A 23860-nucleotide genomic window follows, 5' to 3' on the forward strand; every position below is an offset into this window, starting at 1 on the left:
AAATGAAGCGTCATCTAGTACTCAAGAGGCCGTATTTCAAGTGTTCCGAGAAGTGCCACCTTCCCCCCTTTTGTAGAATAACAGGAAAAGACGTGCTTTCAGCACAAACAATCCATTCAGCTCTCCAACCTTGGATCAAGTGAAATGTTTGTTTCTGGGAGCGTATTTTTTCCAGAGCCACTTTAGAAGAGCGAGATAAGGGTTTGGGGGAACCCTCACCCCACACCCGGCCTGCCGAGGTAGCCCGCACAGGTCCTCCTGCCACCCCGGCCCCCAGGTTCTGCTTTAGGGGAGCCGACCCTGAGTTCCCAAGTCAGACGTGTGTGCGCTCCCGTTCTCTTCTGCCCGGCCGCCCCTCCCCTGTCTCGGCTTTTGTCTTTGAAAGGCTCTTCGCCTTCACTGGCAGAAAAATGATTCCTTCGCCTCTTTAAGAGAGACCCGCACTATCGGCGTCTTTGTATTTGCTCCTTTCTGTTCCAGGATGTAGCCTGATGGCTTTTTGCCAGCGCTGCCCCTTGCCCAGTGCAGCACCTGCCCCTGCCTCTGCGTTCCTCGAGCGGCGGGCGCGGCTCCCCGAGTCGGCTGCCACGATCTTGAGGTGCAGCTGTTGGGCATGACTGTAATTTCCTTTCCGTCCGGTCTGTTCCTCTCGGTCTGCGCTTCCCCCACCGTGGAATGTGTCCGATCCGGGGGTGGCCTCTGGTGGCACGTAGAGCTGGCATGGGATGGCCAGGCAGCACACCGTGCCGAAGTCACTCCCTTTGGCGTCCCTGTTCCGAGCCCCCCGATCGTGTCCAGGAACTTGTCACCATTTGGGGCTGGCACGTCTTCCCCACCTCTCAAGTACACACCAATCCCCCCATTGTCACAAAGATGGTCTCGAACCACAACAAGTAGTAGCCAGTGAGTCAAGTCTTTGGCTAAAACATCTTTTTCTTTTGTACAGTGTTGCAGGAGCATTGCCAGTGTTGTAGCAGTGCTGAGTTCCCATTTACAAATACTGACAGAAAATGCATGTTTTAGTATGTGGGTTTAAGTTCCGCTCGCGGAGAAGTCTGCCGTAAGCAGGGGTTCAGGCAGCGCCGGTCATGGCGGAGATCCCAGAGCCAGACCTCGGCTTTCGGGATGAGCAGCGTCCTTGATGAGGGGACTCCACTGACAGCCTGTCCCTTTCTGCATTCCAGGCATGGATCCTGAAAAACTCGAGCAAATCCAGCTCCCGGTGCCCGGTGCGGCCGAGAAGACCACCTACAACCATCTCCTGGCCGAGAGACTCATCAGGATCATGAACAACGCGGCCCAGCCAGGTGCCTGGGGCGTGGCTGTTCACAGGGGCAGTGGAGGGAGAGGGACCAGGCCCCAGGACCATGCACCAGGAGTCCTAGCTTCTAGACCCGGCCTTTTGGGAATACATGCTGGTCTCAGCCACTCCCTGGGCCGTGCCTACCCTGGGCCAACCCATACCATCCTGTCCAGCCACGTCTTGACCTCAGAGTCTCCTCCTCTTTCCCTCGCCGTGGTGTATGTGCAGGACCCTGTCCTTCGTCTCCTTCCACACCTAGCCCTTCTTGGACCAGCGGCGCCAGTGTCCCCAGCCTTCCTCTCGCGATGGCTGAGGCCACATCTGAGCATGAACTAGGCTGAGAGCGTGTGTGAGGGAAGGCTGGAAGGTTTGAATCAGGGGCTCTCGATAGTACAAGACATGCCCAGTGTCGAACACTTGTCAGCCCAGTTCTGAGATTTGGGCTGAGGATCTGCAGCCGGGACAAGGGCTAGAAACAGATGGAATGAGCTGGTATGGTGTTTCTTCAGTGGAGACAGCTTTGCCCCCCTGACCCTGGGGGGACAATTGGCAACATCCGGAGACGTTTTTGGTTGTCGCAGCTTGAGGAGGGGGTAATCCTGGCATCTCAGGGCCGGGGATGCCGCTGAACATCCTTAGCGCACAGGATGGCCTCCGGTGACAGAGGATCACCTGACCCAAACGTCAGCTGTGCTGAGCTTGAAAGACCCTGACGGCAAGGCCAGTTCTCTGTAGAGGCAGAGAGAGAGGCCATCATGGTGTGAGCGAGAGTATAGAAAGGGGCCCGATGGAGACATGGCCTAGTTGAGAGAGAACCACTGAGTTGTACAGTAGGAGCAGTGTGGGGTTGGGCCAGGTCAGTCTCAGGAGAAGGGCAGGGGTGGCGGTTTTGGTTGCAGGCCACGATTTCAGAAGTCACAAGGAGTGGGCTCCGCCAGGCAGCTGGAAGCCCAGTGGGACTTTGGGGAGAGAGTACAGAGGCTTGGGGAATAGGCTCCATGGACAATGTTTATCGAGTGCCTCCTGCCTGCCAGCCGCTGTGGGCAAATGACCAGTGTACTGGGAGGTGCAGAACAGTTGTGGCTCCTGCCTTCCAGGAGTTGCAGCTGGTGGTGTGTGAAGTCCCAGGGGTCTGGGACTCCATGTGGAGATAGACTCCAGAGCTCACGGGGGCCAGGGCCAGAGCTCACACTGTGGGACTCACAGACATATGGGTGGTTCTGGAAGCCACAGCAGAGAAGAGAGGACTTCTGGGACCAAGCCCTGGGCCACTGCAAGTGTCCTCAGGTGGCATGGAAGGGGGAGCCAGCGCAGGAGACTGAGCCAGGTCCCACATGGAGGAAGAAGGGGCAGCAGGAGAGACAGGTGTGCTCAGAACCAAGGGCATCTGGTGGGGTCAGTTTTCTACTGAGAGGTCTAGCGCAGGGAGCAGAGCTCATCCCTGAGGATGGTGGCTGAGGGCTATTTGAGGACATGTGGCCCAGTGGTGAGGAAAGGCAGTGCGTGGCCTGAATGTTAGAGAGGAGCCTCCAGTGTGGGGAGGGACAGCCAGCCCCTTGAGGGGGCCAGTGGGAGATGTCAGCACCTGGCAGGAGCTTGCAAAGGAGGGAAGGTCTTGTTGGAAGATCACACTCCCCTTCCCTGGAGGCAGCAGCAGGGGGCTCATGGCTGGGCCAGTGGGGTTCTGCGGAGGGGCAAGCAGGAGTGAGATTGTGCCCCAGAGAGCTGCAGGTGGGAGGCGGGTGGGCGCAGCACAGAAGCAGTGTACATGCTGGGCGGAGGGGGCTTAGCTCCGTGGCTGAGACCAAGCAGCCTTTCCCTGCAAGTGATCCCCTTTCTTCTGCTCCCCACCTGACACACGAAGCAGGGAAGGGTGGGGAGGGAGGCGTGCGGCGGTACATCTGCCTTGAGTGTTTCCCCGTAGCCCATCCTGATCGCTGGGGTTTCCAGGACCTCAGGAGTGTGGCCTGGAGACGTCTTCCTCTTCCACATTGAGACATCTCCCCAGCGGTGCGCTCAAAGACCCAGGGAGGAGTTTGCCTAAGAGCAGGTTGCCCACGTGTCAGGCAGCCCCAGATGCTTCTAGGAGCAATGCCTAATGTGGGTCTTGGCATTCAGAGCCCCTGAATGCCATTCACCCCCCAGGGTGAGACTTTGGACACGTCACTTCCCCTGCCCGAACTTTAGCCTTTAGAGCACCCATTGTAGTGGGTTTTCTCAGAGACTCCTGGAGTGGGGGTCTTCGCCGTGCCCAGCACCGTGCCCGGCTCACAGTAGCACGGCAGGTGGGTTAGTCAGAGCGTGGTTGCCGGCGACAGAAACCCAACGCAGATGGGCTGAAACGATGCAACCAAACTGCTGACTTGTGCAACTTGGGAGTCTGTTGGAGCCTGGCTTCAGGCACAGCTGGACTCAGAACCTGGAACAATGCTTTCGGGACTGTTTTTGGGCTGTCCCGCTTTGTGTGTTGGCAGGATGACGGCCAGCAGCAGCCCCAGCCATCCCTTTCCCTACTGGGGTGCGGGCCTCACCGCAGGAGGCAGACTCTGGGTGGTCTGGTGGGAAGGGTGGGCTTGGACGAAAGGTGGGAAACGCAGGCAAGGGTGCAGAGGTGGCTCATGCGGATTAACGGGCTGGTGGCCCTGAGGCCCGCTCACGGCCCCGGCACTGTTCCTGTCCTGCCCTCAGCCCAGCAGAAGGAGAGTTGCTTTTGCTCAGGGGTCCTGGAGCCTTGTGGAATTGAGCCTTCTTGGTTCTGACTGGCCCCTTTGTCTGTCTCCTCCCCAGTCACTGACCGGAGGAATAGAGCACGCTGACCAGCCTGGGTGATGGGCCCCTCCCTGGGGCAGAGCAAAGGGACCGGCTCCACCCAAAGTGGGGTCGGTGAGCCTCCAAAGGAAAGAGGGGTGCTTGTTCCTGAAAAGGGGAGGGAACCCGGCCAAGGAATGCCACCGCAGATGGCCACTTTCCCAGCCTTCAGGAATAATTAGTAATCCTCCTCTTCCTGCCTCCCCTCCCCTGATAAAGGGAGTACAGGGAAATATTCGGGGTGGGCGGTATGAATGGAACATTCTATTGTAATTGGGAAGGGGTTGGCGTCTGAGTTCCCTCTGTGTCCCCGCTGGATGTCGAGGGGCCGTCAGCTGACCTGTTAAGCTCAAAGTGGGCAAAGCAAGACACTGTTTCACAGCTTCCCACCAGGCTGTGCGAGGCTGACCCTGCCTTCCCCCTGTAGATGGGAAGATCCGCTTGGCGACGCTGGAGCTGAGCTGCCTGCTCCTAAAGCAGCAAGTGGTAACCAGCACGGGCTGCATCATAAAGGACGTGCACCTGGCCTGCCTAGAGGTGAGGGCCCCGTCCTGTTGCCCAGGTTCCTCGCGCGGCCGTGGGAAGGAACATGCTAGATCTAGATGGGAGCCCCGGTCCTGGGATCTGCAGCAACCCAGTCATTCCAGTAGAGCAACCCTTCCTCGGAGACTGGCTTAAGGAGCCCTCTTCACTATGGAATTTCTGTAATTTCTGTGACAATTAGTGGCCCTGTATTTGTTAAGCAGAATTTTATTATTTTTCTGTGTGCATTAGAAAAATCTTATACATATCCGAACACATGCATGCTTTTTACGTATTGATGGTTTACTGTGCTAATATCTACACTCATTTTTAGTTTTTATTGTCTTCCCTCTTATTTTTCAGGTTTATTTGAGAGGGATTTATATATTATATTTATATATTTATATCTCGTGTTTATTTAGCGAGTACAAAGGTAGAAAGGAACAGCTATCGTGGACACTTTGGTGTGTCTTTCCAGATACGCACACACTGACACATTGTAAGAGTCACCATGGCCCTAGTTTACAACCCACTTCCCCCACCTAACTGGATGTTAATAACTTTCCATGTCACCCCCCGGGGTCTCCTCTCCTTTGCCCATTTTTATTTTGAGCCCCTCCTCCTTCCGTCCCTCCCTCCCTCCCTCTGTGTTACAAACCACTTTATTGATTGAAGGATATGAGCACCCCCTCTCATCTGCTTGACATGCACTCAGATTCTGGAATTGGTGACTTACCCAACTCAGTGGCCTCCCTCACGCCTTCCCTCTCTCAACAGGGTGCCCGAGAAGAAAGCGTTCACCTAGTTCGGCATTTTTATAAGGTAAGTGGCCAAGGTGCAGGGGAGGGCAGCTTGGTGTGTGTCACAGACACAGGATTGTCGTATCTAGGCGTGCGCACATACCGATCACAAGTTTGTGGTGCCTTCTTGTACCCGTGCACACTGAGTGAGCACACGCCGGGTCCGACCCCAGAGCAGCAGGCCCTGCACTCTTCGGCCTGTGCTTGTCTTTGCAGAACCCCTTCTGAGCGCTCACCCCTAGTCTGTGATAGTTTGCTTATCCAATGATACGTGAAATCGGTTATTGATGAGTCTATACATAAATTGCAAATTACATGCATGCACGGGCGTAAATTACTTATGTAAATCAATATGTTCTGAGGTATCCGTGTTTTTCATATAAAATAACTTTTGAGTTACTCACACATTCGTGAATTCTGTGCGTGTGTGTCGCTTACAGACACTTATGCCAAGACGCCTCATACAGGCTTCTAAATCTTCATCATGGAGTTTAGTGAGATTGTGTAAAGGACCACCATGACTCTGAGTCACCGAGGAATTTGTCGATGTCCTCTTCAGATTCCAGATGGTTAGTTTTGAAACCTCTGGCTGTGATGGTTTTGTTTGTGATGGTTTATCTGAAGCACGATATACTCTTAGGGAAGCGCATCATCTGTCAGCAGGAGATGGGTTAATCCACATTCGCCTGGGCCCCGTGGCTCCCTGAGATTTTGACTCTGTGTCTGGTCTCTCCAGGTCCAGTTAGCCGGGGTTTCCCCTCGTCATTTTGCTGACGCCGAGAACCTCCCTGGAGGCGGACGGGTGTTGGCGCTGCCATCTTGTTATCATTCTGCCCCTTTCATTATCTCTACAAACTGCCATGAATCATAGGCACAGATGCACCAGACCCTTCTTCTTTGCAGGAAGTTTTTTAAGCTGCTATTATTGTCAGTGTTCATGGGGAGAAAACGAGGTCTTATAACCTGGAAATCCACCTCGCCAGCCGCAGATGACCCCATGCACCTGCCACGTGGTGGCCACGCCCAGATGAGGGGGGACCACTGTGGGACCCCACACATGGGGGAAGAGATCCTTGGCTCCCGTTAGCATCCTGAGGGGCTTGGCCTCTGAGCGAGAATACAAGACCTCAGCAAAGCCCAGAAGACAGCGGGAGAGCCTCACGGCTGCATTAGTCATCCTTCAGTCTCTTTCCAGGATAACTGCTCTTAGTTTGTTCGCTCTACCCCCAGAAAGACAGAAATACATAGGTAGGCATTTTCCCAAAGGATTTATCTTTAGCCTAAGGAGAGCTGTATTTGAATTGTAGCTCCCTTCCCCCTCCCCAGGTTTTTCTTTTGTCCTATAAGGGTTATACCCGAATATCTCAGAAGTTTTTGCATCTTCTCAGCGTTGCGATCTCTGTGGTTCTTACATGGTTCTTATTGCCATGCAAGAATATTGAAGTTTATCTGTAGTTCTGACAACTGGAAAAAATATATAAAGGATTGCTCCTTTTCCCATCCTGACCGTGTGCGTGTGTATGTGAGAGAGAGAGAGAGAGAGAGAGAGAATGAGATTCAGGACTCAGGAGAGAGGACAGTTTGAATAGCCATGGTGCCTTCAACTGCATCTCCACTCCCTCCCCCTCCTGGGCTGTGCTCCATCCAGGGGTGACCATAGTGACCACGAGTGCTAGCATTTACCAGCCCCGACCGAGTGGCAGGCTCTGCGGCCAGCACTTTACTCGGGCTAACCCTCGCATCCTCGCAGTGACCCGCATAGATGTGGGCTGTCATTCCAGTCTTGCAGCGAACCAGAGGGAGGCTCTGAGAAGAAGAGCTGTGACTGGGCCCCTGGTTTGCGAGTCTCCAAGTCAGAGTCTTACCCTCTGCAGCCCTGCGGAGCCATGGGGCCTCACGGGTGCGCCTCAGAAACGACCAGGATTGGGGCGCCTGGGTGGCTCAGTGGGTTAAGCCGCTGCCTTCGGCTCAGGTCATGATCTCAGGGTCCTGGGATCGAGTCCCGCATTGGGTTCTCTGCTTGGCAGAGATCCTGCTTCCCTCTCTCTCTCTCTGCCTGCCTCTCCATCTACTTGTGATCTCTCTCTGTCAAATAAATAAATAAAATCTTTAAAAAAAAAAAAAAAAAAAGAAACGATCAGGATGAGCTGTGTACTTGTAATGTTTAGTATGCTTCGTTACATGCCGCCTTTCTGAGGTGGGAGCCCCAGGGATCTAATGTGGCCCCTGAACCAGCCTTCTCATTTCTCCACCCATTCTCAACACGCAGATGATGGATAAACACTCGTAATTTCACCCACTTTTGAGGTTTCATTAGGTATGGTGTTCTTTTTGTTGTTTTAATTCACTGCCTTGACAGAAGGAATCTAACCCTATATGCTTGAAAAAGAAAAGAGAGAAATGTTGAGAGGTGCCATATGATATTTGGGCTTTCGTTTGAGCGTGTGTTCGTGTTCGTGTGTGTGTCGTCCTTCCTGGTGATTCACGAGAACTCACTAAAGAGAAGCAGATGGCCCCAACAGCCATGAGCTGGAGTTTGTAATACTTTGGTGTTTATGGAAAGAAATGTGCATCATCTCTCTCCCTTCCTCTCTTTTTAGGGAGAAGAAATTTTCTTGGACATGTTTGAAGATGAGTACAGGAGCATGACAGTAAGTGAGGGGCTGGGATGCAGGTGGGGGCCCACGCGCTCGTCCTGTGGAACTGGGAGAACACTGTCTAACTGGGGCCTTTCCGGCCGAGATTGGTGGGGAGGTGAATCAGAAGCGGTGCCTTTTGATCCCCACCACTGGTGAAGTTTCACATGATCCCCCACTCCCCCTCTGTGGGCTGTGCCAGAGATGGGTCGGGAAGATTCCCTTTGATACGAATCAGGAGTGTAGAACACATTGGATGTGTTCATTCTTTTACTGCTCCTGTCGCCCCGATCAGGAGGCAAGAATCAGAGAGGTTGAGTGAGGCCCCACATCTGCCCAGCCAGTGAGGTGCAGAGTCAGGATTCCAAAGCCCAGCAGCTCGCCTCCAGTGCCCTTTGCTGTGCCTCCGGAATGTTCTAGCGTGTTGCTTGTCCTTGAGTCCACGGCACCAGCTCAGCGTCAGCCCTATATCCTCCATCCATCAGGCACAGTCATGGGAAAGGATCAGTTCCGAAGGTGACAGCTTTCTCCGTTTTGTTCATTTCCATGCATCTCTGTCATCTGACCCTTAGTTGGCACTCAGTAAATAGAGGATAAATGTCCTTCTCGTGGACATTGCTCATCAAAGAGGGGAGTGATTCAAGAAGTTTGCAGTAAACCCAAGTGTCACGAAGACAAAAGCGCTTGCTCTAAGTGGCTCCCGGCTCCCAAGCTCATCTCGCCGGGTGTGAACTGCTGGGCCTTTACCACGTCCTCACCCTCGGCACTTCCGAGGCCTCTGCAGAGCCTGTTCCAGGGAAGACGTCAGTTGGCATAGGTCATCTCCAGAAATACCACAGTAGTGCCCGAGGCCTGCTCTGGTGGTGTACGGGCCGCTCAGGCGTGCCTCCCACCTGGAGATGGCCACTGCTCCCCATTATTCCCCCAGCCCCTGGGAGAGTGTGTCCGTCTTCTACTCTTTGGACCGGTAGCTAGAGGGGAGTGGATTCGGGGATTAACTGCTGTGGTGCTTGTCCCTGGGGCGTCCTGTTCTGCAGCGCAGTTCTCCATAGTTCAGTTTCCTGTTGGAAACATAAGGCTCGTGTGTCACTTGACGGTGTGGAAAAGCTCAGGCTCCTAAACCCCTGCTCAGTTTCTGCCTTTTTTTTTAAATGGATCTATTTGAGAGCGAGAGAGTGTACACTCGGTGTGCAAGCAGCGGGAGGGGCAGAGAGGGAGGGGCAAAGGGAGAGGGAGGGAGTCTCAAGGTGACTCTGACCCAGGGCTGGATCCCACAACCGTAAGATCACGATCTGAGCCCAAACCAAGAGTCTGACACTTAACTGACTGAGCCACCCAGGCGCCCCTCTGCTGTTGTTACTAACTGCGTGACCTTCTGTGGGTTGCTTACATTCTCAGTGTTCATTTTTCTGGCTGTGAGATGGGTCCCGCACCACGCGCCTGGGCTCATGTGCCTGGGAAATGCCCCCGGAGAGTGTGCGCACCACTCATATCGGCTTCCTCTCCCTCCCGCCATAGGCGGCTTCCGGGTTGTGGGGGGGCTGCTAGGGAGCGGCGGGCAGGCTGGAAGGTGATGCCAAGGGTGGCCCCCGATGCAGCTCAGGGCTCCACCACCCAGCCCTAGGATAAAGGGATTTGGGATGGGGGACCCGAGGCCTTACGGGAGATCTGCTTACAGAGGCCAAAAGAAAAAGGCAGGCAGCGTGCACTAAGTGTCTCCTCGGCTCCCTAGCCCAGACAGCTGGGCCCTCATCACAACTGTCCTGGGTAGTCAGTCAGCTGTATGTTCTAGAAGGGGCAGAGTGTGTGATAACGATTGAAGCCCACTTTCTGAAAAACAAAACAAAAAACAAAACTCAAAAAGACACACAAAAGGGCGCCTGGGTGGCTCAGTGGGTTTAGCCGCTGCCTTCGGCTCAGGTCATGATCTCAGGGTCCTGGGATCGAGTCCCGCATCGGGCTCTCTGCTCAGCGGAGAACCTGCTTCCTCCTCTCTCTCTCTCTCTCTCTCTCTCTCTCTCTGCCTGCCTCTCTGCCTATTTGTGATCTCTCTGTGTGAAATAAATAAATAAGGGACGCCTGGGTGGCTCAGTTGGTTAAGCAGCTGCCTTCAGCTCAGGTCATGATCCCAGCGTCCTGGGATCGAGTCCCGCATCGGGCTCCTTGCTCGTCGGGGAACCTGCTTCTCCCTCTGCCTCTGCCTGCCATTCTGTCTGCCTGTGCTCGCTCTCTCTCCCTCGCTCTCTCTGACAAATAAATAAATAAAATCTTTAAAAAAAAAAAAAAGACACACAAAAAAGCATGGAATGCTTGAAGGAGTAAAATTAGTTCTATAGGAAATTTACCTTGGGATATGTCATTCCTTTATGATGTCAGGGAAATGAAGTGTCCATGTCCCAAAACACGTGGATATTCACTCTCTGTATTGATGCAGCAGAGTTCCAGAAGGGGAGATGTTGCTACCAAATATCACAGTAATCAGAGAAGGCTTCCCGGAGGTGGTGTGGAGGCAGGCAGACAGTTCTGCTCCCATGTGGCCCAGAGGCTGTGGGCCCACACCCTTCCTCTGAGCTCACTGTCCCCCTCGGTAATAAGGAACAGCATCAGCAAGCAGCACTGTCCAGCAGGAGGTGAGCCCTGCTGGCAACTGGCACTTAGTAGATGCTCAGTAAGTGGCTTCTTTGTGTGATCCCAGGTAAAGACAGCAAGGCAGGGAAGGGGGATGGTGGTCATGTGGCAGGAGTCGGGTCTGGAGCAGGGCAGACCTGGGTCTGCGTCTTAGTTCTGCTGCCCACCAGCTGAGTCTGTGTTTTCCCATGAGCAGATAGGGAAACATCCCTTGTGGAGTCCTTGGGTGGATTAAGTACGATCATGCAGGCAAAGCCTGCAGTTCGCTGCCTGCCCGCAGTCCGTAGTCCACGATAACGGGGGGCTGCCATCACTACGTCTGCTTTCGTCATCCTTGACAGCACAAAGAGAGGGAGGCGGGTTGCGGCCAGGGCTCCGCTCCTGGCCGGCTGTGGGGGAATGAGCCGGTGGGAAACCACAGCTTTTCACAGCACCAAGACAGCTTCTCAGGAGTGTCTGAGCTGCCACTCAAGGGAAGGAAAAAATCCGTGTCTTGGGAAACAAAGGCTTATGTCTCACGCTCCGGGCTGCCTCGAGACCTCACGCCAGCCTTCTTGTGGGCTCGCTTTACTCACTTGCCACGCGCAGGTGCAGGCAAGGGGCCTGGGTGACCTGCCCTGTCCTCTTCCTCCCTTTGGTGAAGTTTCCTTTGATGTCTCTCCTCTAGATGAAGCCCATGAACGTGGAGTATCTCATGATGGACGCCTCCATCCTCCTGCCCCCCACGGGCACGCCACTGACTGGCATCGACTTTGTGAAGCGGCTGCCGTGTGGCGACGTGGAAAAGACCCGGCGGGTGAGTAAGTGCAGGCGGGACCCACGTCTCCTGGGCTGCCATCTGACCAAATCAAGAGCCTGTCTTTCAACCACTTTGGGACAGGGGTGGACAACACCACCCCGCACCGGCGTCCTGCCACTGGGAGGAACTTCCCAAGGCGAGCTGCCCTTGGCCGAAGCAGGATTGAGATTCCCCTGTGAGAGGGCCAGGCAGGCTGCCTTGGCTGGTGCAGAGCAGGACCCCAGCTCCCAACTCTGGGGACCCACCTCTGAGCCTAGAACAGGCAAGGGCCGGGGAGGCCTTGGTGTGAAATTCCCTCCCAGAGGGGCTCGGGACCCCCAGAGACAGCGCCACAGCGCCATGGTAAGCTATCTGAGGGATCTGGGGGCGAGGCACAGGCACATGAGACCGTGACTCTCGCCAGCCCGCTCCCGTGTGTGAAAAGCAGAGTTCTCAGAACTCTGCGGGAGTGTGCGTCCCTTATCAGCGCCGTTTTTCTGAAGCTGGCTCGAGGGCCGTTCACGGTATTTTATCTCTGGCCTAAGATCAGTTTCTTTCTTAGAAAGCACCATCACCTCTTCCTAGAAAATCATTCCCTAGAGACATGAATGGATGCATTAGATGAGTTCCTTGCCCTCTGCTGCTCAGCTAATCCCCATCTGACCAGAGCGGCCGAGGTGTTAATTTGGGGATTTTGAGAAGCAGAAGGGACCTGCTGGATTGGCCTCCAACAGGAGGATTCCGTGGTCTTCCTCCACCTGGGTGGTGATTTTGCCTCGGAGGCCTGGGCGGGAGGGGACTGCAGAGGAAAGCCGACCTGTGTGTTTTAGTCACTGAACATTCCCTGCTGTCTGACCAAAGCCACAGACCTCATGGCAGGACCCACCCCGTCTGAGCCAGTGGCACCCTCCTTCCTCAGGCTCCCAGACAACCCTGCAGGCCCTGTGGCCGGGCCCACGAGCGTGTTTGTGGGTAGCACTCTTTGCACTGGGCATCACGGCGTCAGCCAGCACCCTAGGACCGGTTCTGACAAACGCAGGTTATGTTGGCAACTTGTTCACAGGCGGGTGTGCTCACCCTTTGGTTGGCCTCGGAGGTGTTCCCTGGAGAGGCTAGCACAAAGGTTCTGTCCCCGAGGCCCACCTTGTCCCCTGAGCCAGAGGTCCGGGAGGCTGTGGATGGTGAGAGCTGCTGTTCTGGGTTGCACTTTGCCTTCTTTTATGGTCCCCGGGGCCCCAGTTGCTCAACACTTAGATGAGCTCGTGTTTGATATCACGTGTGTCATTCATACCAGTTCTTTGTCTGACTCTGCTCATGGAATTCTACCACCGTCCTAGGAAGTTGGCATCATACGAACCCATCTTGCAGAGGAAGAAACTGAGGCATGATGAGATCAAGTGATTTGCTCACGGTCCCCCAGCTAATAAGTAGCAGAGCCCGGACTCCGTGCAGGCAGCATGGCCTCCAGAGCCCACACTCTTAGCCGCTCTGACCTGCTTCTTCCCACTGCTCCCTTCATTATATTTATAAGCCCTACTTGGTGCTGGACACCAGGGATATAACATACACTGCCTCAGTCCTCAAGGAGTCCGTGTGCAGGGCAAGGGAGGGAGGGGAGTGTTGCCAGTCTGTGTGGCTGAGGCTGTTGCTAAAGGAACATGAGGTCAAGCCCCTCATCCTCCCTGGGGAGGGAGGCAGAACGGGCAGCAGAGGGATCGGTTGGGCAGCAGGGGAGGCAAAGGCCCAGACGGATGTGGCTCATTCCGGCACCCCTAGGGAGGGGACATGGCTGGAGCCCAGAGTGAGGGAGGCTTTTTGAGAAGTGATGAGGCTGGAGGGGGCCCGTCTCCGGGGCCTTAGAGCCCATGGAGGACCTTGGTCTTGTTAGCTGATCCCGACATCAGGCCCTGCTGGCTTGGGGTAGACAGTCCTGATCCACAGGAGAGGATGAGAGAAATTCAAGGCTAAGGCATATGGCAGAGGGAGGGTCGCTTGGGCTCCGGGACTCCTTTTCCCATCTCAAAGCAGCACGTACCTGCCTTGTCAGAGTCACTGTGGAGACTCAGTGAAAGGCAGGGCACAGAAAGCCAGTAGTAGTTCTCGAGGGTAGGGGTTCCCTTCGTCCCTTTGCCCCTGACATCTCACTTGGTTGTAAGTTCCCAGGGCTGTGCCGCCCACCTCTCAATCTGAAACACAGACCGAGAGCCCTTGGGAATGCCTGGACTTCCCTGGGGTCTCTTGTTCAGCCTTTGTTTGTCCGACGAGTTTATACAATCAACCCTCAAGTCTCAGGGTCCCTGGGTTTAGAGTCGGGGAGAAGGTGGCAGGATTTATAAAACGGCCCTGACCATCTCAAAGTGAAGCCATCTACCTGAGAGAAGCTTCCCTTTGCTTCTGAAGGAAGATTTCGGCCACTCACCTCAGTCCAGTTCCTGTTCCGAGGCAGCTGTCTAGAATCATCCAGAAGCTTAGCTCCTGTGTCCCTTTCAGACACAGAACACAGCAGTGTGCTTTGAATTTGAGCTGAAGGAAGTGTATGGTTTAGCAAGCAATTGAGGGCTTATGTGGTTTGTTTCAAGTTCTTTGCTTTCCTCCAAAGAACATTCCATTTCATCTTTTTGATTCAGAGGTTTTCTTCTTTTTCTTTTTTTTCCCCCCCCACCAAGCAGACGTTTTTAACTTTCAGGAGGCTGACACTTTTCAGAAATCCCACCTTTTATTTCCTTTAAGGGCTTATTAAAGAAGTTCAAACACCCCTTACCAATGCATCATTCCTAACTTGTAAAATAGTCCCCCATTCAATCACCAGAGAGCCCCCGGATGCCTACTGGATGCCAGAGGCTGGGCCCGAGGGTGCAGAAATGAACAGGGCCGAGGGGTCAGTGAGTGCGGAGTCCCTGAGATGCAGAAGAATGTAGCAAGTTCAAGGAGCAGGGTGACAAGTGAGGGGAGGGGACAGGAGAGGAGGATAGTCAGGCCTTGCAGGCCACAGGGAGGCAACTGACACCAAAAGTCATGACGTCCCTCTTGCATTTTGCCATTGATTCTCTTCCTTCTTTGATTTGATGTATTTGTTGAGTGGCTTTCTAGGAGCCAGGCGCTGTGCAGAAGGGAAGAATAGACCGTGAACAGATGATGTAAACTAAAATAAGGCCGCTGAGCCGTGGGAACTGCTGGCATCGTGAGGACATGGAAGCAGAAATGGGGATGCGGCTCGACCTATCCCAGGGCCAGCTGAGAGAGGCGGTTAAGAAAGAGCCCAGGCTGGTGGGACCAGCCAAGGTTCAGTGCCAGCTCTAGCTGGGCGCCTTTGAGCAAGTTGCTTACCTTCCCTGAGCCTCGGGTCCTCATGTGTCTGGTCTCTTAGCTCCTGCCCAAAGTAGACAGGAAAGAGGGCCGTAAGGTGCCCGGCAGGCAGGAGGAGCTCAGGACACGTTGACTAAACAGGGGTAGAGTGGTCTAGTGTCCCAGGAGGGAAAGAAAGAAGAGTTTTTAGCCATCTACTGAGGTTCCGGGGTAGAGAAGAGTTAGCGAGAGGAATTTCTGGGGAATCTCAAAATCGGAATGTAAGCCACCGGCCATCTTTCTGTGGTAATCTTGGAAGCCATTATGAAATAGAGACGCGTGAGCTTTATCTGTCCCTGACTTCGGTCCCCGTTCCCATGTAAAACCACCAACAGTTTTGGTGTTGATCGCTCTTGCCAGCGAGGAAATAGGATCTTTCTCTTTATTCTTTGGCTGTGTGTTTCACATTAAAGAACATCTTGTAGGGTTTCGAAAGCAGAAGGAAAGAATTTCCCGTGATTTCATCACCCTACACAAACAAGGCCTCGTCGCCTTTCAGGCCTTCTCCCTGTCTTTGTTCAGTCACACCTTCTCATGGTGGCAGGAAGAGTGTGTCGTGGTCTTCCTTCCAGCCTTTCCTTTCCTCTGTCCCTTGTACAGCGAGAAGCTTTCTGTGCTGGGACGCAGTTTTAATTCAAGTCACATTTCTTACTGTAAGAAACTTTATCTGGCGACTTCTGCCGTGACTTGCCCAGGCATTTTCCTGCTGCTAGACATTCTGGTGCTCTCATTATTCATTATTTTCAACTAAACTGTTGTGAGCAGGCTTCACAAATACAGGGTTTCTTTCTTTTGGCTTAATTCTTTCGGAAAAGTTCCGGGAAGTAGAATTTCTGGTTCGGGGGCACGACCATTTTCTGTGTGACGCTCTCCATATTGCCAAAGGGGTTTTCACAGCGGGCTGGGCCCAGGTGACCCTGCTTCGGCACCCACTTAGGAGTGACTGGTTTCTCATAGCCACTTTCGTGGCCTGGTGGGCTCCTCATCCAGGTGACAGCCGCCCAAACTCCGTGGCTTGCAAATGGGACAAGGGAAGCAGAGAGAGGGCTGGACCTGAGTGCTCGGTCCAGGGCTGCCCCAGGGTTCTGTGGGCGCACCTCCGGGGAGGCCCTGAGATCAGGGCCGGTGGGTACCCCATTCCCAGAACTCAAGGCCGGGCGCAGGGAATTCACGTGATTTACTCGCATGGTCTGTCTGACCCTGAGGCCATCCCCCCCCACCTAGGGGGCTCCTTCCCCACCATGCAGCTGCAGGACTTGCTCCCAGGTACCTTGAAGCACAGGGGATGAGCCTTTTGATTATAGCCGAGCACGCTCAGCTGTCACCCCTTTCCAAAACTAATATGCGCATCCAGAGTCCATCTTCCTGGCATTGTGGGGAAGCATCAGAAAGAGCAATAATTCCTTCTTCCATTTTAATACTTTTTAAAGTGCATGTTTATTTGGCAGAGTAAAGAGCAGTGCTCAATAAAAGCCTGGGTCCCAAGCCTTAAATCTTTTGAAGGCAAAGGCATATGGCTGGAAGAACAGACTATGGAGTCCGGTTATTAGCTGAGTCACCGTGGGCAGGATGCCTTACATCCCCAGGTTTTGGTTTCCAGTCTGTAAAATGGGAACCACAGAGGGTCATTAAAACGCTTTAGGGAGATGACACGGTCCAGCCCTGCCAATCCCTGGCAGGCCTTGGGTAGGCAGGGATGGGGTGCTTATGGTTTAGGGGGCTGTGCGTTGGATTTGAGGACCCTCATCCTGGTGTTTTATCTCTCTTTTGTGAATTTTCAAAGTTGTGGGGCTGGTCAGTGTCTTCCATATTCTTCAGATTTTTATTGTTGTATTATCATTATTATTATTATTATTATTATTATTTTGTATTTCTACAAATATCTTCCATGTGTTGCTTCCAGAACAAAAGCTATGTTTTACCAAAAAGGTCTAAATTAGGAGCCAAATTCCGAACTCCTTTTCTTTTTCTTTCTCTTTTTTTTTTAAGATTTTTAAAATTTATTCAACGAGAGTAGGCAGAGAGGGGGGGGGAAGCAGGCTCCCTGCTGAGCAGAGAGCCCAATGTGGGGCTCAATCCCAGGACCCTGAGACCATGACCTGAGCCGAAGGCAGAGGCTTTAACCCACTGAGCCACCAGGCGCCCCCGAACTCCTTTCCTAGTGGAGGTTTCTGGTTCTCAGAGTGATGGTCTGCAGAAAGCCACATGTGTTTGTCTTTTCTCACCCCCCCAGCAAGGGTCCTGCTTGATTTCCTTGCCTTCAGAACCTTTGAGAGGAATGGATTTTTGACGCTGAAATGAAGCATTCCCTCTGCTTGGACCTGACCGATGGGCCTTTCTCCTCGCATCCGAGGCCATGACTTCTTCCATGAGAGCTCAGGTGGCCATATAGTTCAAGCGGCCTCCAGCATCTCGGGCTTTTCTGCAGTCAGGCTGGTGCAGGCATGGGGGTGTCCTTGTGTGCTTTGTTAAGGGGCATGTGCATCAGATACCGCTGCTTCCAAGCCCAGCTGAGGCAGCCCCAGCCACGTGGACTTGGATGGCTCTGCCCCTCCCGGCTCTGTTTCTTACCACGTAGCAGTTCCCTCTTGCAGTAAGGTGCTCCCAGTGCCTGGCACACTCTGGGCGCATAATAAACAGAAGCTGTTTTGATTTTTAAAAAATGAAATGGGGCACTTCTTTTTCTTTTCACTGTTGCAGACGTCTTCGGAAGGCTGTGAAAACTAAAGACAATTAGATTAGTGCTAATCCCCCCCCTCCTCCACCCCCCACATCATTATACTACAAAGGCTTATCTTTCCCTAGTGCTTCTGGTGGACTGAGAGGAACACGTGGCCTCAGGATACATCCAGGAGGTAGAATCGTGTTCTTCCAGTTTTCTCCATTAGGAGAGGGAGGCATTGGCTCAGGTCTCCTGCCAGTTCCAGGCCAAGACTGGATTCGGGTTTAAATGTCCTGGTGGGCATTCTAGTTGCCTGGGTCAGAAGGAGCCTGTGCAAGCCCTGTCCCCCCGCTTTGTTTTGGGAGGCACCTTGTCCTAGGAAGGGCAGCCTCCCCTCTCCGTGTGCCAGGCCTGTAGCCTCGGGACTATAAACACGAAGACCAGAAGTGGGCTGGAACTCATCGTTGTGTGGCTCACCAGTGGCGACAGTGGTTTGTCCCCATGCCCTCCCCCATGCCCAGCTAGCGGGTGGCTGGAGGAAAGGATGGTTGCCCACATGCCGGGGGCTCCCCACTCCCCCCCCGGGCATTCTCTCAGAGTCTCCTAGCAGCCCTGCGGGACAGGGACTGCCGCCCCCATTTCACAGATGCGGAAATTGAAGCTCACGGAGGTCAGGGGCCTTGCCCAGCAAGTCCAACACAGAGCTCACATGGCTGACTCCTGGGCTGCTTCCCTCAGGCGCATGCCGAAGCTAGGCCCATCAGCTGTGTGGCAGGGCAAGTGGCATGGAGGTGGCCTCTCCGATGGGCTGTATCTCCGCTTCCCGGCCTGTCGTCTGTGGGCAACTCAGCTCCAATCTAGGACCCAGGGGTGGGATGCTCTCAGGGCATGCTGGGTCCGGGGTAAAAGCTGCTTTCTACACCAACTTCTTTGGGTCTGGGCCTGGGAATTCTGCTTTTTTCCTGCTCTCTGGGAATGCCTAATGGCCATACTGGATGCCACCCAGGCATCTCTTCCACGGGCCGGGAATCCCCGTGCTGACGGAGCTGACTCTGCCTCCAGAAAGCTGGCTGGGGCAGTCTGAGGGGCACTTGGAGCACTGAAGTCACAGCACACCGGCCAGGCGCCAGGGCTGCTGTCCCATCCACAGCCTACCCACTGTGGTAAGGCCTAAGGGCTTAGACTGTGGTAAGGCCTGAGACTGTGCTGCAAACGCGCTCACTCAAGGAGGGGCAGGGGTAGGATTTTCACGGAGTCTGGCTGGCTCTGAATCGTACGACCATCTTACCCTCTTCGGCCTTCCCTGCCCCGGCATTCACTAGGCGGGACATCGGAACACTAGTACTTGTGATTTGGATTTCCATATTCTGTGCCACTTTACTTGGAAGAAAGAGGCCTGGTTCTAGTCCCCCCAGACATATGGCCTGGGGCAGTTCACTGTGCCTCCTGGGGTCCCAGTGCATTGTCTGAAAAATGGGGCTGCCTGCTAAGCAGGGGCGTCGTGAAGGTTACATGGCACTAGGGGAGAGCTCCTGGCAGGAGGACAGGTGCTCAGCTGAAGTCAAGTGGCCCAAACCTGTGCAGAACTAAAAATTGCCTGTACCCTTCAATTATTTGTTTATTTGTTTATTTACCTTGCTGCGAAAACACCAGGGCCATGATACTGGGACAAGTGGACTTTGTTTGGTTTTGTTTGTTTAAATCAAGAGTCCCTGTGTGATTTCTGCACATGGAGCACTTCCCCTGAATAACTACAGTTTCGTTCTCCTCTGCTCCTGAACTGTCCACGCAGGCCATTCGGGTGTTCTTCATGCTCCGCTCCCTGTCGCTGCAGCTGCGAGGGGAGCCCGAGACCCAGTTGCCCCTGACGCGGGAGGAGGACCTGATCAAAACGGATGACGTGCTGGATCTGAGTGAGTCCCGCGCGGGGGATGGAGGGGGCGGGCAGGGAGGGGTGCGCTCGCTGCCGCACTGGCTCCGGTGTCACGGGGAAGGTCGGGGTGTGACCTGCGTTTGCTTCCACCGTTGGTCTGTCACCAAAAGCTAACAGAGTATGCACATCCTGCCAGACTCAAAGAAAGGGCCCTTGTTGCTGGGTCCCTGGCAGTCCATCTGCGGGCCAGATGGAGCTGTGCGGGGTGAGGGGGAGTCGTCTCTGGCCTCCACGTAACCGGATCATGATTGGTTTGTGTAGTAAGGGGTCTCTGTCGGATTCCAGTGATGCAAGGCCTCTGCTGCGGAAAAGGGGAAAACTTGCAGAAGTGCAAATCACCAGCCTGGAGGTGAGGCGGAGATGGGGAGGGTGGAGAAGTGTGTGCTCAGCCGGCAGCTGTGGGCTCTGTCCCTAACCACACAGTGCGCCATGCTCTCCGCAGCAGTGTGAGCATGAGGCTGTGATTAAAAATGCCAGTGGGCCTAAAGCCCGGTCGAGCCCCTGTAATCCGCCTCACACGCATACCACTCTTGCTTTCCTCCATTTGCTGTAGGGCAGATGCACATGGATGGTCAAGGTGGTTTTCTCTTTCTTAGAGGCATTGTGATATGGTAGGATTCTTTGGTTATAAGGGACAGAAATCCCAACTTGGGTGAGCTTAGAGAAAAAGAAAGGGGAACTGGCTGGTGTCACTGAAAAGTCCAAGAGTATGTCTGCCTTCAGGCATTGCTGGATCTAGGTGCTCAAGCAGCATCATCAGGAAGCAGCCGCCCTGTCTCATTTCGGTTTCCCTTTGTTCTCGCTTCATCTCTGGGAGGGCTCTCACCAGGTGGCAACAAGGTGGCCATCTGAGTTCCAAATCCTGCTGAACCAACTAAGCAGACCTGACAGAAACAGAGCTTCCTTTTCCTGTAACTTCTGTGGAAGTCCGCAGCAGGGTTCTCTGGCCTGGCATGGGTCGGTGGGCCATCCCTGAACCAGTCGTTGTCAGAGGAATGTGATTCATCACTGGGCAAGGCCAGGGTCATGTGGCGAACCCCAAGCTGGGAAGTGGGGCCCATTTCTTGAGAAGTGGGGCCCTCTTCATGTGAGAGGGAGGAGGAAGGTTGCCCTCAAAGGAAACACCCAAAGAGATGGAAGCTGAGCAGGCAGAAGCGGTGGATGGCCACTCTTTGTGGTGTATGGTAAGCACCAGGTCCCCACGGCTTTAACTCAGCTTTAGTGAAATACAGTTTACATCCGACAAAATTCACCTAGTTTTAGTGTACCTTTGGATGAGTTTGGACAAAAGTGTTCAGTTGTGCGACCAGCAATCATGATATAGACCACTGAGGGTTGGCATGTGATCCCCATGCCCCCTGCTGTGTATTCACAACGAATGATCGAAACCCCTACAACTTCCATTTCCTCACCTGGAAAATGGTGATGAACTTCCTTATATGATGGGCTTGTTTTGAGACTTGAGCGGAATATAATATGAAATATTAAATGACAGAGCATAGTGTCTAGCATCTGACTGTGCTCAAGAAAACCGTAGGCTGTGTTACCTGCTAATTAAACGTGATGCATAGAAAGAAGAGAGCACTCTCCCCAAATAGAAGATTCCCTGTAATTATTATGGGTTTTACCCTCTTGTCTAACTTTTTTTTTTCTTTTTTAAGAATTATTTATTTAGTTGAGAGACATGGGCAGAGACGTGGGCAGAGAGAGAGAAAGAGAGTCTCAAGCAGACACCATGCTGAGCTCAGAGCCCAACTCGGGGCTTGATCTCATGACCCTGAGATCATGACCTGAGCCAAAACCAAGAGTTGGACGCTTAACCAACTGAGCCTCTCAGGAGCCCCTAACTTCTTCTTGCCCTCTCCTTATTCTCTTTTCTTCTTTTCTCTCAGAAGAACAAGCTATGTCCCCCACTTTGTGCTATCTGTGCTTATCTCCTTTGGTCCTTTCCTCCTTGAGAAATTGCCATAAGGATTTCTCTAAGGGTTTAAATTGATTGAGTTGGCTGCGGAGAACCATAAACCAGTCTTTCTCTGATTTGAGTCAAGGGAGGAGGGAAACAGCTTTCTTTCAAAGGGACCTCTCCATCAGGGTAGCAAGAATATTTGTATCCATGAAATGGAATTAAATTTTATGCTGGGAATTCACATTCCTTCCTTCTCTGCACCACCCCCCCAGGAATAGCCTGCTGAAATAAAGGTTAAAAGTATTTCACTTATCAATTTTAATTGATTAGATTGCTAGTTGAGATCACTTAACTGAGCCTTTTTGGGTAGTTGGCCATTAAGAAAGTAATGGCTGTCTGTCTTTACCCAGCCTGGTCACAAATTATGTCTTTGCTTAAGAGAGTACCATCCAGAAAGTACTAGGAATTATGGATTTTATGAGCACATGGTACTAGAATAAGATAGCATGTGTTGTCATTGGATTTTGTGTTCTTTTTCCTTTGTATCTCTCCCAGTGATTGTTCTTAAATGCGGGAGTGTCTGACCTTCCAGTGAGGAAAAATCGGTATGCCTCGCATGTCACAAAATATCCTCTAAGTATATAAAATAACCAGCAACATCATAACGTAGGCAAAGGCATTCATATTTGCCGAATGATTGGAAGCTGGGCATGCTTCTCGTGAGCGCCGTGATTTGAAGAAAGCTGACTCAGGGAGAAATGCTGGGAGCTGGTCAGCTTTATGGCAGGTGATGTGATCTGGGCGGACAAGCTCAAAGGCACGCCGGCTCTGCACCGCCAGAAGAGGTGACCTGAAGTGTGTTTACTGAGCTTGTCGCCCTCTGATAAGAAACCACTGCGTAAGAGTACACAGAAGCCACGTCACGTGTCTGCTCACCAGCCTCGGGCCTCTGGGCAGGTGTGCCTAGTGTGCTCGGACAGGGTGGCCCCGGACCAGGAGCGTGCTGGAGGCCATGGTCCCCCACCCCTAAAGGAGGCAGAGCTGACTGCTCGAGCCTGTTTTGCTTTCGCTGGAGAGGAGCGTGGTGTGGGACCCATGTCAGGGCCTGGCAGTCGTGAGGGAAGGGGGATGGGGAGAGAAGGCTAGCTTGACGGGATAAAATAGATGAGACTTTTAGAGAGAATGGCACCGTGAATCTCCACATACCCTGCCTTCAGCTTCAAGGGTTATTAGTCTTGCTCTACGTCTCTTTCCATCTGCTCCGCCATCTATCTTTTCAGAGTACCTCCCCACCTCGGCCCTCCTCGAGTGTAGGAAAGCCAGTGGAAGACATCTTGTCACTGCATCTATAAATACTTCTCTCACAGAGAAGGACCTGGGGGTGCTCTTTGTCACTGAATGGGTCCCTGCCGTTTTGGATCGTGCACTTCCTCAGCCCCACTGAGGCTCTAGGTGGAGCTGGAGCATGAGGGAGAGCTGGCCAGCTGCACTGACATCCACCTTGGCCACCCCTCGTGTAGTTGGAGGTCGTCGGCCTTGTGACCCAGCTTGGGGCCTTCATGTTCCTGAGGCTCAGTGGCCTGCCCTTTAAAATGGTTCTCAAAGGCGGGCAGAGAGAGCCACTGAAAATCAGATGAGATCACGTTGGTGATCGCTTGGCGTGTAGCAGGTGCTCGGGGGTGAGAGCCGGCCGTTGCCCCCATGCGGCTACCAGATCAGTGTGTCCAACCTGAACTGCTGGGCTCCGGGGGTGGGCGTTTTCTGCTCCTAACAATGTTTGGGAGCATTTCCTGACAGCATGGGGCTGCTTGGGCCCAGATGAAGGAAGGTGCCCCCCATCCAGGTAGGGCACTCCTGTGTGTCCCCTCACGGGCCTACTGGCCAGCAGTCCCCGGGCGTGCCCTGAGGACAAGGCTGTGAGAAGAACCCAGGTTCCTGCCAGCACTGGCATCAGAGCCTTCTGGAAGGAGTCTTGCCTGTTTCTGGGAAATATGGCCAATCACAGCCGGGAGAAATTCCCCCATTATCTAAATATCCTAAGTAGATACCGGGCATGCTCAGGAAACTTCTGAATCCCTTCCCAGCCTCTTCATGTGCGCACCCGGCAGGTACGTGTTGTCCCCACACCACGTGCTTCCCACACCTCATCTTGTATTTGGATTTTCTAAATCCACTCGTGAGAACCATTCCGTAAAACCCGTGGCTCATTCAGCTATGTGTTGAGCACCTGCTGTATGCCAGACACAGTGCTGGGAGCTGGGAGGTGATAGGGAACCAGCGGCAGACTTGGTTTCCGCTCCGTGGTGCTTCCGCTTTGCGGGGGGGTGGGGATGGGAGGACTGCCAGCAGGTATTTACGGGTTGTTTGAGATGGTCCATGGAGGTGACAGACGGGGTCTGTGCTAGAGAATACTGGGAGGGAAGATCTCCCACCCTGGTTAGAGAAGGCTTCTCTGGTTAGCTGCCATGTAGGGAGGGACCAGAAGATTCTGAGGAAATGCAAAACTAAGGCCCGCCAGTTAGAGGGGATGGCAGAGGTG

General features: G+C 53.5%; 1 protein-coding gene across 9 annotated transcripts in view; it reads left to right on the forward strand.

Moving 5' to 3' along the window:
• CLEC16A (C-type lectin domain containing 16A) overlaps positions 1–23860 on the forward strand; it is a 204945-nt gene that overhangs the window by 88183 nt on the left and 92902 nt on the right. For all 9 annotated transcript variants that reach the window (XR_007124298.1, XR_007124297.1, XM_047712900.1 and 6 more), the window contains exons 13-18: positions 1185–1307; positions 4539–4648; positions 5411–5455; positions 8034–8084; positions 11365–11493; positions 19275–19395. Coding sequence is in view for 7 of the 9 variants with exons in the window: in XM_047712900.1 (XP_047568856.1) it covers positions 1185–1307; positions 4539–4648; positions 5411–5455; positions 8034–8084; positions 11365–11493; positions 19275–19395 (579 nt within the window). In the remaining 2 variants the exon portion in view is untranslated. The remainder of the gene's footprint in view (positions 1–1184; positions 1308–4538; positions 4649–5410; positions 5456–8033; positions 8085–11364; positions 11494–19274; positions 19396–23860) is intronic.

The sequence above is a fragment of the Lutra lutra genome, chromosome 18 (genome assembly GCF_902655055.1).
Source record: "Lutra lutra chromosome 18, mLutLut1.2, whole genome shotgun sequence".
NCBI classification, from domain to species: Eukaryota; Metazoa; Chordata; class Mammalia; order Carnivora; family Mustelidae; genus Lutra; species Lutra lutra.